This window comes from Cynara cardunculus (genome assembly GCF_001531365.2).
Source record: "Cynara cardunculus var. scolymus isolate 2C chromosome LG 15, CcrdV1, whole genome shotgun sequence".
Classification (NCBI taxonomy): domain Eukaryota; kingdom Viridiplantae; phylum Streptophyta; class Magnoliopsida; order Asterales; family Asteraceae; genus Cynara; species Cynara cardunculus.
Genome location: NC_037542.1, coordinates 3,859,640 through 3,874,547, shown reverse-complemented (window position 1 = coordinate 3,874,547; position 14,908 = coordinate 3,859,640). Strand labels below are relative to the sequence as shown.

General features: G+C 33.1%; 1 protein-coding gene across 1 annotated transcript; it reads left to right on the top strand.

Moving 5' to 3' along the window:
- Positions 1-1,616: 1,616 nt before the first annotated feature.
- On the top strand, positions 1,617-8,093 carry LOC112527470 (ABC transporter I family member 20). The gene is made up of 7 exons (XM_025138148.1): positions 1,617-2,053; positions 2,171-2,304; positions 4,692-4,811; positions 6,059-6,154; positions 6,542-6,694; positions 6,773-6,850; positions 7,593-8,093. The coding sequence occupies exons 1-7, from the start codon at positions 1,879-1,881 to the stop codon at positions 7,821-7,823; spliced, it is 987 nt and encodes a 328-aa protein (XP_024993916.1). The 5' UTR covers positions 1,617-1,878; the 3' UTR covers positions 7,824-8,093.
- The last annotated feature ends 6,815 nt before the right edge of the window (positions 8,094-14,908 follow it).

Genomic DNA, 14,908 nt, shown 5'->3' with positions numbered 1-14,908 from the left:
GGGTATAGCCAAAAACTACAAAGCACGCACATATTATAAATATAAAGTGTGGTGCTTTTGGGATTGCACGAGAAGAGAAATGTGATTTCTTGTTGTTTACAAGTGATTGAAGCTTTGGGATGTGAACACAATAGAAAGGATCCTGCTATTGGGTTCTTCACTTCCATCTAAAAGGTTTTTCTAATCACCTTCTATGTTTGTTTTGCTACTTGTATCGGATTGTAACCACATCTCTGGAAGGCTGTGATTTCGATTTTGTTTGCTTCTGCTGTTAATGTTTTTTTGGGTTATCAAAGTTTATCACAACCCTACAGTTACTCCTCCGGTCACTAAAATCCTAATATTTATGAGAGTGAATAAATGCTATCCAATGGTTGTTTTCTTATCAGAAAAAACCATAGTTATATATATATATATATATATATATATATATATAATTGTGATCCTTTTGAAAAAACCATCACGTGCGATCTCAAAAGTGTGTTTTGTATCAATTGATGTATTTTAATATAATTTAAATGTAAATGTAGATTGATATTTTATGAATTGATGTATTTAGTTGTTATGAAACTTCATTCATATTTTATATTGTGTTTGAATCAATCAATGTACTTCAATGTAAAATTGACCTAGAATTTTTTTTCAAGTGGTGGTTATTCGACTAAAAGAAACAAATATAGAGATATTTTTTCACAAAATCATCATTGGTATGTTAGTTAGTTCATTGTTTTTCAAATGTGAGACATGTGCTCAAGTTCTTTATTGCAACTTTATTCCAGAAAAATAATAAATTTGAAATTAAAAACAAGAAAACTAAAAAAATGACACTAACGGAACTCAAACTCGTGTTTAGAATGGAAGAAAAACCTTACAAACCAACTCTACCACGAGAAACTTATGTTCTTGTTTTAGTTTCAAAATATATATGGTGGCACACAAGAAATTGATACCTTTTTTACACTACAACGGAAGAATGAAGCGATGGCCCGAGCAACCACATACACCATCTGGTCAGTCCCATGATGGTATATTTTAGTTAAATGGATTGCTAGTTTATGATTTAGATGTAAATTTTGTAATGACGATGATTAAACAGATGAAATTGTATATAAATTCAACATTATAGCATTCTGAAAGGTAAACTATATGATTATACAGATTTAGACATTTATTAGTTTACAACAAAAAATTGTTGTATTGATTATGTTTTCAGACTTCATCATCATCTTTTATCAACGAAAAGTGAAATAAAACTTTATACTTAAAGCTTCTCTTAGAAAACCCACTGAAGAGGTCGTTTACTAGACACTTACCCGGTAGACACTTACCAGTAAAATTCAATACTATCATTTTCTTACCGGGTAAGATTTTAGTCAATAAAAACAACATCTTATGTAACAATTTACCTGATAAACGATAATTGTGGTAAAAATCGTTACCTTCAATTACTGGATAAGACCCTTGATTCTTACCTTGCTATTACCATGTAAAATTATTAATCATTACCATATTAATTCGGTAAGGTAATGTGATTTGGTAAACTATACCGATGGTTGTTGAACTTTTCTTTAGTTTAGAAGGATTTTTTTAATAAATGCAACCACCCCCAAATTACAATGAGGTAGGAATGTAGACGTGTACACATTTCGGACCAGACTCTGTGGTGAACGAGAGTTAGCGACGCAAAACCCTTCCACGATAAACAAATCTCATTCAATGCACACTCTCCGACCCTCCACCCACCGCCGGAAAATTCCTTATAAATCCCATTTTCTTGATCCATCCTTGTAAATCTGCATCCGGAGCCGACAAATTATACTGAAAATTGAGAGAGTTTTGTGATTGAAAGAAGGGAACGAAGAAAAATTGATAGGTATAATGTGGGTGAATGATCGGAATGACAATAACCCAATTGTGGTTATTAACAAACTCAAGTTCACGTACCCAGGGATCGACGGCCACCCGCCTCCTGGTTCAGTTCCTCTCATTGAAGATTTCTCTCTCACTCTCAATTCCGGTGATCGTTGCCTTCTTGTCGGATCTAATGGCGCAGGTTCGTCCCTTCTTTCCTCTTTTTGTATAATTGAAGTAATAAAATTTGTTTTTTAAATCAAGCCAAATAGTTTTTGGTTGTATTCATATTGTGATATTTATGGAATGCAAACAAAAGGGAAAACGACAATACTGAAGATACTGGGAGGGAAGCACATGGTGGATCCCGACATGGTTCGGGTTCTTGGGAGATCCGCTTTCCATGACACCTCTTTGATTTCTTCCGGTGACCTCGCTTATCTTGGTGGAGAGGTGGTTTGCTTCTCTTTTAATAGCAATTGTTAATTTTATTCATGCTCCTGTATTTCAAGTGGAAACAATGACATGAATGATACAAGGAGGAAACAATGGAGGATTATGATGAATGTTGACTCATAAACGGTAGAAAAGTTGTGTGATTTGATTTTCTTTGTTATTATCGTGAGATATGTGGAAACTGATAGATTACTTAACAGAGGTTCCACATATATTGATAAGAAATGGTCCGAAGTGTGCCCAACGTCGGACTCTTAACATGCCCCTCCAATGGAGGCTAGATGGGAACAATTTTATATGGATACATATTGTCCCAAGGTGTCAAGTCCTCTAGAACTTGATTATGATACAATGTGAGGATGTGTAAAACCCCATTAGATTACTCTTCAAAAATAGACTTGTAGAGGAGGGAAAAGTCCCAACGTATATACATGTTTGATGGTCCGTCTGTAGGCGATGCTTTGATGGTCCATGTGAAGCTGATACTGGACTCCAACACATTCTCTCAAACGGAGGCGAGAGCGTGTCGATTGTGGAGTCCCTAGGTGGTGTTAGACACCGAATCTGGTACCTTGTTAGGACATGTGAAACCCCATTAGATTACCCTACAAAATAATCATTGAGGAGAGAAGGGAAGTTTGAACATATATTAAAGGGAAATGGTTCACATCTAATTGATGTGGACTCCAACAAATATTAGAGGACACTTGGTAAATATTAGGAACTAAGTTGAACATCAACTTGTTCTGCATAATTGGTTTGGTTTCTTGTTTCTAGCTCCCTAGTGCTGATTTGATTGCTCTTATCTTTCTTTTATGTTGTCCTTGATAACGTATTTATATATGCACTTCATAGAAAATGGTGCTTCCAATAATGTGTATTACTTGCCTATTGCATAGTGAATCAAGGCCTGAATAGAAACATAGCTTGAATTATGTGCTGATTTGTGTTTGGTTCCGTTAATGATACCAATGTCCTTAATTGACACACTTGACCAATGTGTTTAATTTCATGATGAAAAACCAAATCAACAAAGCTCAGCAAGCCAGTGGCTCAACGGTTCTTACCATGTGCTTTAATTTCATGATGTCCCAAAGTGTATACGCTTTGCTAGGAACCTCTATGCTATGAATAACCAAGCAAATACGAACAATCACTCACATAAAATAGACATTTATGAGATTTAGCAGCAGTCATGAGTTTGCATTATATGAAGAAATCATGCAGAATAGAAAATACCCATGAAATACCTGGTGTGAAGATAGATCGATAGCATATATAGGTGTAGTCAGTACTTCAAACAAATTCTATTCATTTCCATGCTTAAGGCCAGCAATACCCAGTAACTTGAATTTGTAGGTGTATCAGTATGAATTAATTATTAAGCATGGCATACCTTGTTGTTAGGTTCGTTTAGTTTTTTAGGCTTAGGCTATAGCATTTTCTGTCTGCTGAGAATAAGATACTAGAACACTTCGACAGAAATTTAGGAAATAATATGTGGTGGCTTCCAAGCAAAAGAGGAACAATGTCCATGGTCATTTACTTGGTTCACCCAATAAGACTACGTCCATGAGTAATGGTGAATGAGTTTTACTATAAGGCAAAAACAACATAGAAAAGAGAATACATGATAAAAAGAACCAACGTGCCTAACTTCAAGCAGATGAAGTATATATAGACTTCAATAAAAATGTGATCTTACTAGGACTCTCACCAAATGGAATTAGGATGGTTGCTTCAGCAGAGTTTTGCTTCTTAAATGATGGCTTGAGAATTGAATAGAGACTTCCTCTTTGGATTAGGATGTAAGGCATCTAAACACGATATTGAAATCAGTAATCCTTTGCCAACTTAATTATTTGTTTTACGACACTTTAGGGAATCAGGAGGTTGTCAAGAATATCTCAGGTAGTCAGGTGGCGAGAAGTCGTTGAGAGATGTCAGAACACTATGAAGGAAGATTAATGACTTTAGATTAAAAAATCACCTTTCCTGAATTTATTAATAGTAAGGTTCACGAAGGTGCAAATGGTATCTTGATATTAAAAAATATCAAACTATAATCAATTGAATTAAATATAAATTGCATCAAAGTATTATTTTGATCCCATCAAGGGGGGTCAAATGTTTGGAACTAGTTTGAGTTATTTGCTTTGCTTTGCTTTGCTTTTGTTTTTTCACTTCTTTCTTTTAAAGTGTTTGGACTCGCCCACGTTGATGATATTAATAATTAAAAAGTTTGTTTGCTTGATTTTGTTTCAAAGGCCTAGAAAAGATGGAGTCTCACAGTAAATATAAATATCTGATGGGCTTGTGCAGTAGTTGGCCATTGCTATTGAGCATGTTTTTTCTTGGTTCTGAATAGTCGTTTGAATGAGCAGTGGAGAAGGGAAGTTGCTTTTGCTGGCTTTGATGTTGCGATACAAATGGATATATCTGCTGAGAAAATGTTATTTGGCGTGTCAGGTATCGATCCAGAGAGAAGAGCTCAGCTAATTAAGGTAGGTCAAAAGATTAAATATGTTCCTTGTGATGGCTTAAATTCATTTACTTCATTTTCTATATGGTTTTTGTGGGTTCTATTCTTCATTTTTCCTTGAATCGCAAATATATATATATATATATATATATATATATATATATACACACGGGTTCCACAAATTAGAACAAATGTGTGGGCCAAAACTATAATGAACTTCAACAGTCAAAATGATCTTATATTTTGCGGGGCGTAGATAAGAAAATGAAAAATAACAATTTTAAAGTTATATTTTCTCAATTTAATGTATCTGTTTGCACTTTTCTCCCAAATTTGAAGAATCGGTCTCTACATTGACATTGTAAACATGTCCATGTTAACATTCATGATTTTCAAAATCGTTTGAGGCATACGCCTTGAGGCGCGCCTCGAGGCGAGGCGATACAAAACCGCTCATGAGGTGGCGCCTCATGATCCCTGGACAAGGCTTAAGCCTCAATTGGGGAGGCGGTGCGTTGAGGCGTGAGGTGTTTCTAAGGCGCACGCCTCAGTTTGCTTCTGCCTTGATTCATTGAAAATAGGTGCCTGATGAGGTGAGAATAAGAAAAATTACTAAGTTTTTTCAAGTAAAGTCATACAATTGTACTTCTATAATTTAAAAGTACAAAGAAGCCTATTATGGGATGTACTTTTATCTTATCAATCAAAAACAAATGTTACCTTTCCATTTCCATATCCTACTTTTGTCTTCTACTCCTACTTTCTTCTCAGATTTTCTTCTCCTCCTTTCTTCTCCACCGAGAATACCCCTCCAAACCCCATTTTTTTTCTTCTCCATTTCTTACTTTTTCCTCTCTCAAGAAGATATTTGTCTCAAAGGCCAACCCAAAAAGCCAGTTCTTTCTAGTTTGTGATAGTGATTATGGATACGATTGTGGAGCTATACAACTTGATCATGCAACGGGAAACAATAAATTGTAAATTTTTATGGTTTTAGACTTATAACTAGTAATTTTATGAATCTGTGACGTTTAAAGTTTGGTATGGGATTATGTTTTGCTTACTATTAATATTTTTGAATTTTATTTGTTTTACGCCTCGAGGCTTGCGCCTCAGGGCGTGGAAGGAAAACGCCTTGAGTCCCGATACCTCTTTTTGAAACCTTGTTAACATCACAATCCAATTTATGCACTTTACTAGTCCCAAGTAAGGAATGTATTGAGCGATTTTTATGCTGATTAAACAACTTCTCTGTCTTAACCATTGCAGGTTTTAGATATTGATCTGTCATGGAGGATGCACAAGGTATCTGACGGTCAGCGAAGAAGAGTGCAAATATGCATGGGCCTCCTAAAGGAATTCAAGGTATTAGCTTAGCTACCCTCTACTCCGGTGAATATTGCAACATGTGTCTTTAGGGTGTTATTTGAGTGTTCTTTTTTTCTGGAAACATTCCGATGTTAAATTACCTATTTTATGTTCGTGATCATTACAAATAAGTTGATACTGATGCGGGTTCATCATATTCTTTTTTTGTGTTCACTGAATGGAAGTTTTAGATATCTTACACCAAAGGGTCATTGACAATGGTACCCGGTTGATCCTCTAACCTCATAAATAAATGTTGTTATATACTTCAAATTTAGATATTTGACAATTATTCAAATATTGATTCATGGAATGGAGTATTGAATTCGCAGTCTCAGTTTGTTTTGATACTCTTATCATGTAATCTTGGTGTCATTTGTGTAGGTTCTTCTTCTTGATGAAATTACTGTTGACCTAGATGTGCTTGCCAGGGCTGATCTTTTGACATTCCTAAGGAAGGAATGTGAAGAGCATGGTGCCACAATCATATATGCCACACATATATTTGATGGTCTCGAGAATTGGCCTTCGCATATTGTAAGGTTTCAGTTATTTATGCATTTATGTGTAGCGAAGTATGCTATTGTGGTCACAAAACTTTTGGCTTTGTTTTAGGTGTATGTTGCTCACGGGAAGTTGCAATTAGCATCTACTATGGAAGAGGTCAAAAACATGAGCAATCTGTCTCTAATGGTGGGTTTTCCTTGGTTCTTTTGTCCCATCAAAATACAACACAAAATAAATATAATTAATTCTTGTTTGTGTAGATTCCGTTTTTGCAAAGTTTCATTTCAAGGTTACTATTGCATACGTTAGAGATCATTACGAAATGTTATTAGTTTTGAATTTGGTGCACAACGTTCCTATATTTTGTAACTCGTTTTTTGGTAACCATGGGTGATCGGGCCAGCATGCCCTCACCTCGACTAATCTCGTAAGGCCCTGAAGTTAACTGGCTGACCTGAGGCTGTTGAACTTTGTTTGGGGGGAGGGGGTGTTAGATATTGAACTGATATTTTGACCTTTTTGTTAAAATGTGTCATGTTTCATGTTCATACATCTGTATTCCTTATAGAAACCATAGCATATGAATTATGTGATAAAAAAAGTTAAACTTTAGAGGTCAAATGGACAGATTTTGAACTCCAAAGTTGTTTCATTTTCTAGATGAATTTTAACTGCTTTAAAAGTATACCATATACTACAAATAGGGAAACCCTTTTTTGGAAGGGTGACTAATCCCAGCAAATTGTAACGGTAAGAAATCAATCATTGATAAACTCAGTGGCCACAATTGTTATGTACACCTGTAATCGAACCCTAGACAGATGGGGATATTCCACCACGTCCCCAGGGCCTCAACTACTACGTCACAACCCTTGTGGTTAAATAGGGAAGCATTGACAATAAATTGATGTTTTGTTTGTGGTTACAGAGAACAGTAGAGCAATGGCTGAGGAAAGAACGAGACGAGGAGAGGAAGAGAAGGAAAGAGAGAAAAGCAAATGGACTTCCAGAATTCGATAGGCGTATTGATGGGAGTCGGGTAATCGGCGGGGATCCGGTTCGTGTGGTGAACAACGGATGGGCTGCTGGAAGGCTGAATTCCACCGTCGCCGGTGAAAAGAACTTCATGTATAGTTCAAACAGAGTTATGAGGCAATAGTCAAATGGAATCCCAATATGTGGTTAGTAGTACAAAATGGATCCAAAGCATGGGACATTGAATCACCTTAAATGTTATTTTTATGAAGTTTTTATTTGCAGTTATATTTCCTAATTAATTAAGGTGTGTGCAATTTGTGGGAAATAGAAATCTTTGATATTGATGTTGTTCCTATTGAATACTCTGTTTGATTCTATATGTAGGTAGTTGATTCCTATTTATGGAGTGGATATATGTATCTATGTATTTATATAGGGGTAAATGTAATATTATACATGATACATACATTCATGCAATAAGCTTATAAGGCCTTATAGGCTTCATATTTGATTCGGTGGTTGTTTATGAAACTTACTCGGCTTTTTATAGGCTTCAATGACTCTTCAATGACTACTCAATGAACGGTATCGGATTTTATTGGCTTCAGCGGCTTTTAATGAATATGATTAGGCCTTGATGGGTTGTATTAGAATTAATGATTGTTTACGAACAATATTGGGTCTCTTCGGCTTTCAGTGGCTATTAATGAATTGTATTGGGCCTTTATTGGTTACAATGGGTACTGATGTTTCATAATAGACTCACTATTATTAACGAATTATATTTGGCCTTAATGGCTTTAGTGGCTCATAATGAAATGTATTGGATCTTGTAGGCTATAGTGGATGGTAATGAACGATACAATTGATGCGCTTCATGTGATAACCAGGTTATCGGTTATAAAGTCCGTGGTTGTTTTTAAATAGGGGTGGAAAGTTGAGGTGGTTAAATTGTTTATGTGTTTAAATTCTTTTAATAACCCCACCGCCTCTTAATTTTGAGAATATTATTATGGGATATTGATAATCTCATTGGGATTGTGGGGAAAGGTAAAAGAAAGAAAAGTGGTTTTTTATATGCGTGTTCTTAGAGCCGTGAAAAAGAAGAAAATTTCTCTGTGTGTGATTTTGAAATCGAAGCAAAGATAGAAATTGGATTCTGTGATTTTAATCTGATTAGTTGTTGATGTTGATCTGCATCTTCATCTCATTGTGAATTTAATGTGAGTTTTATTTACAAACTTTCATCTTACAGTGTTGGATTAGAACCGTATGATTCTTTACATGGGGAAGTTTTGAAAACTGTTTTTATGTTACGTTTAGCATAATTTGGTATTTTGATATGTTTGTATCAAATGGTTGAAATAAATGTGGCATAATCAGGAGAGATGCATTTTGGATATAAGGGTGACATAATCAGGAGACGTGTATTTTGGGATAAGGGTGACATAATCAGGAGAGGTGTATTATGATTATAAATGTAGCATAATCATCTAATTGTGAAAACTGAGTTTTTATCAAGTTGAATTGTTATCGCATCTTTATGATGCGATAACTTTGTGTTGTCGCATATGTGTGATGCAATGACTTGGAGATATCGCATCCTATTGATGCGATGACTTGTTTTTATCGCGACCAAGTGATGCGAGAAGTTGTGTTTGTCGCATCCTTGTGATGCGACAAGTTGATTTATCGCACCCTATTGATGTGACAAATTGCTTTTATCGCACCAGTGTGATGCGATGAGATTGGTTTCTCGTACCAGTGTGTTGCGAGGAAATGGGGTTGTTACACCCATGTGATGCGAGGAATATATGATGCAATGAGTTTTTGTATTAATGCAATAAATGAGTTACTTGATTATTTGACGTGATAAGGGTTGTTGTCTTATTATTTTGACATGACAAAAGAGGTTAGTTTTGATAAAACGGTGTTCATTTGTTATTTATACAAATTTTGATTTGTAAAAGCGTTTTGATGATTTTTCACTCTGTAATAGAAAACAAAATGATTTTTCACTAGACCTCAGGGTCTAACCCTCATTTGTATTTCAAAAAATTTGTTACAAGTCGGGCACAGTCTGACGATAAAGGGAAAGGAAAAGTATGAAGAATATATGATTGCTTTTTGGGATAATATGTTATCTTTTGTAATTGAATATTTGTCATGTATACAAATTTTGTATTGGGATTTTATGAAAAAATTTAGTAGCTACTTTTATAATGTAGCTTTTGTAGATATCTAGACCAAATGTGTAAATTTGTATTTTTTGATATATGAAATACATGATTATATGCAAATGTGATTATGGGGTGCTACAAGTTTGGTATCAAAGCCTAACTTTAAGAGATTTAGGTGTTCAACATGATAACTAGACTTAAACTATATTAATTTGCATATTAAGGTCTCTAACATATGTAGAACCTTTGGAATAAATATGATGGGTTAACAGATCAATATGTAAAGTAAATTCAAATTACAACTGACCAATGTGATCATGGGTTTACAATTAAAGGTACATGTTTGAGCTTGAATACCTTATTATATTTAGAGAACGTGATTATGTGAATGTTAAGTTTTAAAATTGACAGATGGTAAGCCCATCAAGAAGGTCTGAAAGAATCGCCCTCATCATCCCAGACGAGAGGGAAAGTTCACGTGAAAACATTCCTGAAAATCTACCAATAGGTCGAGGTAAAGGGAGAGGTCGGGGCAGGGGCTGCGAAAGAAGAAGAAGTAGTCATCCTGAAGTTCATCCAGACCAAAGGTGAATCAATTCAGGAAAACGTTAATGAAGAACCAATACAACATCCTGAGTATGTTACTCGGGATATGTTAGCTGAGGAAATGAGCAAACTGAGAAATACTTTGACTTCCATTATGGGAGTATCAGCCAGGGTGGAAATGGAGCAAGTAGAAATTAATCCACAAGTCCAATATGCAAATACCATAGGGGTTGACATCAAGGTGTTTTTAACATGTAAACCCCTAACATTCTCCGGAGAAAGAGATCATGTGAAGGCAATGTGCTGGTTGAGGGAAATAGAATCAGTATTCAATACAAGTAAGTGTTCTTACGAAGATAGGGTTAGATTTGTTGTATCGATGCTTAAGTCTAATGCTTTATATTGGTGGGATGTCAAATCTTTGGCAAAACCTATGTTTTGCAAAACATGTGTGGATGGAGTTTGTTGATCGATTTAGGGAACAATTTTGCCCGAAAGCCACAATAAGACAATTGGAAGAGGAATTATGACCAAATACTAAGGAAGTATACAGAGATGTTCATTGAACACTCCCGTTTTGCCGAACACTACATTTCATCTGTGTCTCGTAAAGTCGAGAAGTATATTTGGGGATTAAAGCCTTCGATCTGAGAATTTTTAATTACGATGAGTCCCACTACCTTCCCATTAATTCCTTTGTTTCACTCTTAATTTTGGTCTGTAATTTTTATCATTTGGTTGATTTTGATTCCAATCATGGTTATAGATTTCAAAAATGGTCATCCAAAATAAGACAATCCTATGAGCCAAACCTCATGAATTGACACAAAGACATCTAATTCACTTTTCTTATATCCTTCACTTTCTTCACATATTTCCACTCTTCATTAATGTGGGACAACTAAAACTCAACTACAATTCAACATTTAAAAATACTCAATTCTCATGGTGCCACCTCAATACCAAGGTTTTCCTTTTAAGCAATGTGATCATTGATATTTTGTGAAATATATAGTTTGTTTTTAACTTTGTATTTTACATGATACTTTAATTATGTGTTTTACACTGTAATTTTACCAATTGGTTGATTTTCATTTCAACCATAGTTATAGATTTCCAAGCATCCATCATGTTTTTATACATCCATCATCTTCTTTCAAACTATCATTTTTCCACCAATGTGAGATGATGAAAGTCAACCTTATTTCAACATTTGGGACAGTCAAACCTCATGTTGCCAAGTGATCATCATTGGTTTTGCTTTTAATTTTGCACTATAATTTTTATTATATGGTTGGTTTTGGTTCCAACCATGGTTATGAATCTCAAAGATGTTATCCAAAATAAGACAACTTTATGAGACAAACTCCATGAATTGACACAAAGACATCCAATTCACCTTTTGTATACACTTCACTTTGTTCAAATTTTTCAAGTCTTCACCAATGTGGGACAACTAAAACTCAACCATAATTCACCATTTGAGAATACTCAATTCCCATGATATCACCTCAGTACTCCAAGGTTTTCCTTTTATATATAATAATAACTAGAAGGGTACTCGCACAATGCAACAAATATACATCTTGATTTTAATATTCCATTTTATTCTTTATTTCAGTCGATGTTATAGTATGGTCTTGTGTGATTTTGAAAAATCGATAATGTTTTTATTTTTAAATAAAATATAAATTGAAGATATTATAAAAATTTGACAAAAATATATCGATATTAGTATCAAATTAACTATTTAAAATTTCTATTTTTTGTGTAATTTTCTAATTCAATTTTTTTATTATAATTTAATTTAGGTTYARTAAYGAADTAATTTATATTTGGTTTAATAATATAATTTTCTTATAAAGATAATAATTAATTATCTTGTTAGAAYTCRATAATTATTCTAAWTATATTTTAGATTTTTTATATTTTAAAATGAGATGTTTATCCTATAATTGATTATATTTATTCGCAGTTAGTTACACGAATTCAAACATGAAGCTTTAATACGTTGTACTTATACATAATTTACTTATACATAATTTTTAAGAGTTTTTGTCAAATACTTTATAATATAGTATAAATATAATATAAAGATAAAGATTTATTTGATTATAAATTAATAAAATATTAATTAATACATAAATTAATTACTAATTTTTTAGTCACATAATTCTCACTTAATTAATAAATTTTAATGGTTCAAAGGCCATTAATTATAGATTTTCAATTGTATCATATTATTTGCTTATGTGGTCTTAATTTATTTCTATCTTCAATAGTGAAGCAAATGTCTATCATGGGTTTTTGGTAACCATAAGTGTCTATACCTATATTTTAAACCAATTATATGTCCTAAAGTTAAGTCTGAGAATCTTTGGTGACTCTGAGTGGCTTTGAACATATAACCAATGAGAAGTAAACACAAAGTCTTATCGATTATTACATCTGTAATAAGTTTTTGTACTGACACAATTGATTAATTCTATAAAATTCTAAAGTTAACAGTCTGACAAACTCTTATGTGGTTTTGAGGAGACTTGGACAAGTCATTGTTGAAAAAGCAAACACAAATTTACCAGTTGAGTTGTTATCTATACTATATTATAAAATATTTGACAAAAAATTTTAAAAACCACTTTTATGCGTAAAGTACTGTTTATTAATGCATATTACTTATAACTCAAGATTGCAACTAACTGCAGATAAACATAATCAAATACAGGGTAAACATCTCATTTTAAATAGAAAAAAATCTAAAATATAATTAAGATAATCATCGAGTTCTAACAGAATACTTAATTATTATTTTATAAAATTTTATATTATTAAACCACAAATAAATTATTTTGTTATTAAACTTAAATTAAATTATAATAAAAAATAAAATAAAGAAATTACATAAAAAACACGAACTTTAAATAGTTGATTTCATATTAACGTTGATATTTTTTTTTCAAATTTTTATGATATCTTCAAATTTATATTTTATTTAAAAATAAAATCATTATTGCTTTCTTAAAAAACACATAAAATCGTATCATAATATCGACATAGACAAAAAATAAAATCGAGATGTGTCTCGCTGCATTGTGCGAGTACTCTTCTAGTATCTGTAATGGATTCTTGTACCGACACAATAAATTCCCTTCGTTCATCTTACTTCTTGCCAAGGCCTTATTCACACAGATGAATTCTGAAACCAAAAAGTGTTTTATTCTCTTTTAAACATCATTGTCCGGAATTTAATTGAGTCGAACGACACATGTCCTTCAGGTTGGATAATGAGAATTGGGATATGTTTTCAAATTATGGTATAAAAGATTCTTTCATAGAATATAATTTGGTTCTAAGGAAAAATGATAAATTTACGATGCGAGAAATTATATTTGCCATTTATTTTTTCGGTTTGTAGAGAACAAGGCCGATCCTGAGGTTTCTGATGCCTACGGCATAAAACCGAACAAAATTCCCATAATATATAAAGGACGCAAACAAAACGTGACATTATTTAAGGGGTTTGGAACCACGGCGAAGCTAGGAATATGTTACAGAGTGGTCCTCTTAAATAATTTATCTTTAGCTACTTCTTCGACGTCACTGAAGTTTTTTTTTTATGTGAGAGTTGTCTTTTGGGAATGACTTAAGTTCTACACAGTTTAACTATACAAATACTCAACGATCACTGAACAGACTCACTCACTGAAATATACTAAAGTGGAACTTAATTACATTATCACTAAGTAAAAGATGATAATCATCAAATCACTGAGAGTTTTTGGATCACATGAGATCATTTAACAACTCAACCAGACGAAAATTATAGAAGAATGGTACATGCAATTGAATTTAACGACCAAAAGGTTTGATATGATTTTAAAGCAATAGAGATAATTGGTAGAGCCTAAAAGCTTCTCCAAACGGAGAAAATGAGGATTTTGAGCTAATATTTTGTTCCAACAACTTTCTCAAAATTATCTCCAAAATGGAGAAAGTAGGAGAAAGAAGGACTTTTTTTTTCTTAAAATATGGAGATAACCTAAAAAATGATTACCAAGTGAGACCACCAATAATAAACTACTTTGAAAATAAATATTTAGAAAGATAAATACTATATTAATAGATGAATGAAATATTTTAATATAATAATTAATGTTGTATTTTTTTAAAAAAAAATCTATTAAGGGGATGTTTGGGATTGCTTATTTGAAACAACTTATGCTTTTCTACAAAAGTGCTTATCAACTTATTTTAAGTTAGAATGGTTTAACTTCTTCAAAAACTTTTTATTACCGGTTTAATACCGATATAAATTGTTTATCCAAACACTTAAAAATGCTTATTACTGATGTCTCACCGAATTAAGTTAATAAATTGTTTTTATGAACAATCCCAAACATCCCCAAAATGAATATAATTTTTTTAAAGATCAAGATGTGTAATTTCTTTTATAAAATTAAAGAAAATAACAGCGCGTGTGGATGACGCGCCAATTCCATTCAGCCAATGGTCGTTGAACTCAGCCCAAAATTTTACTCGG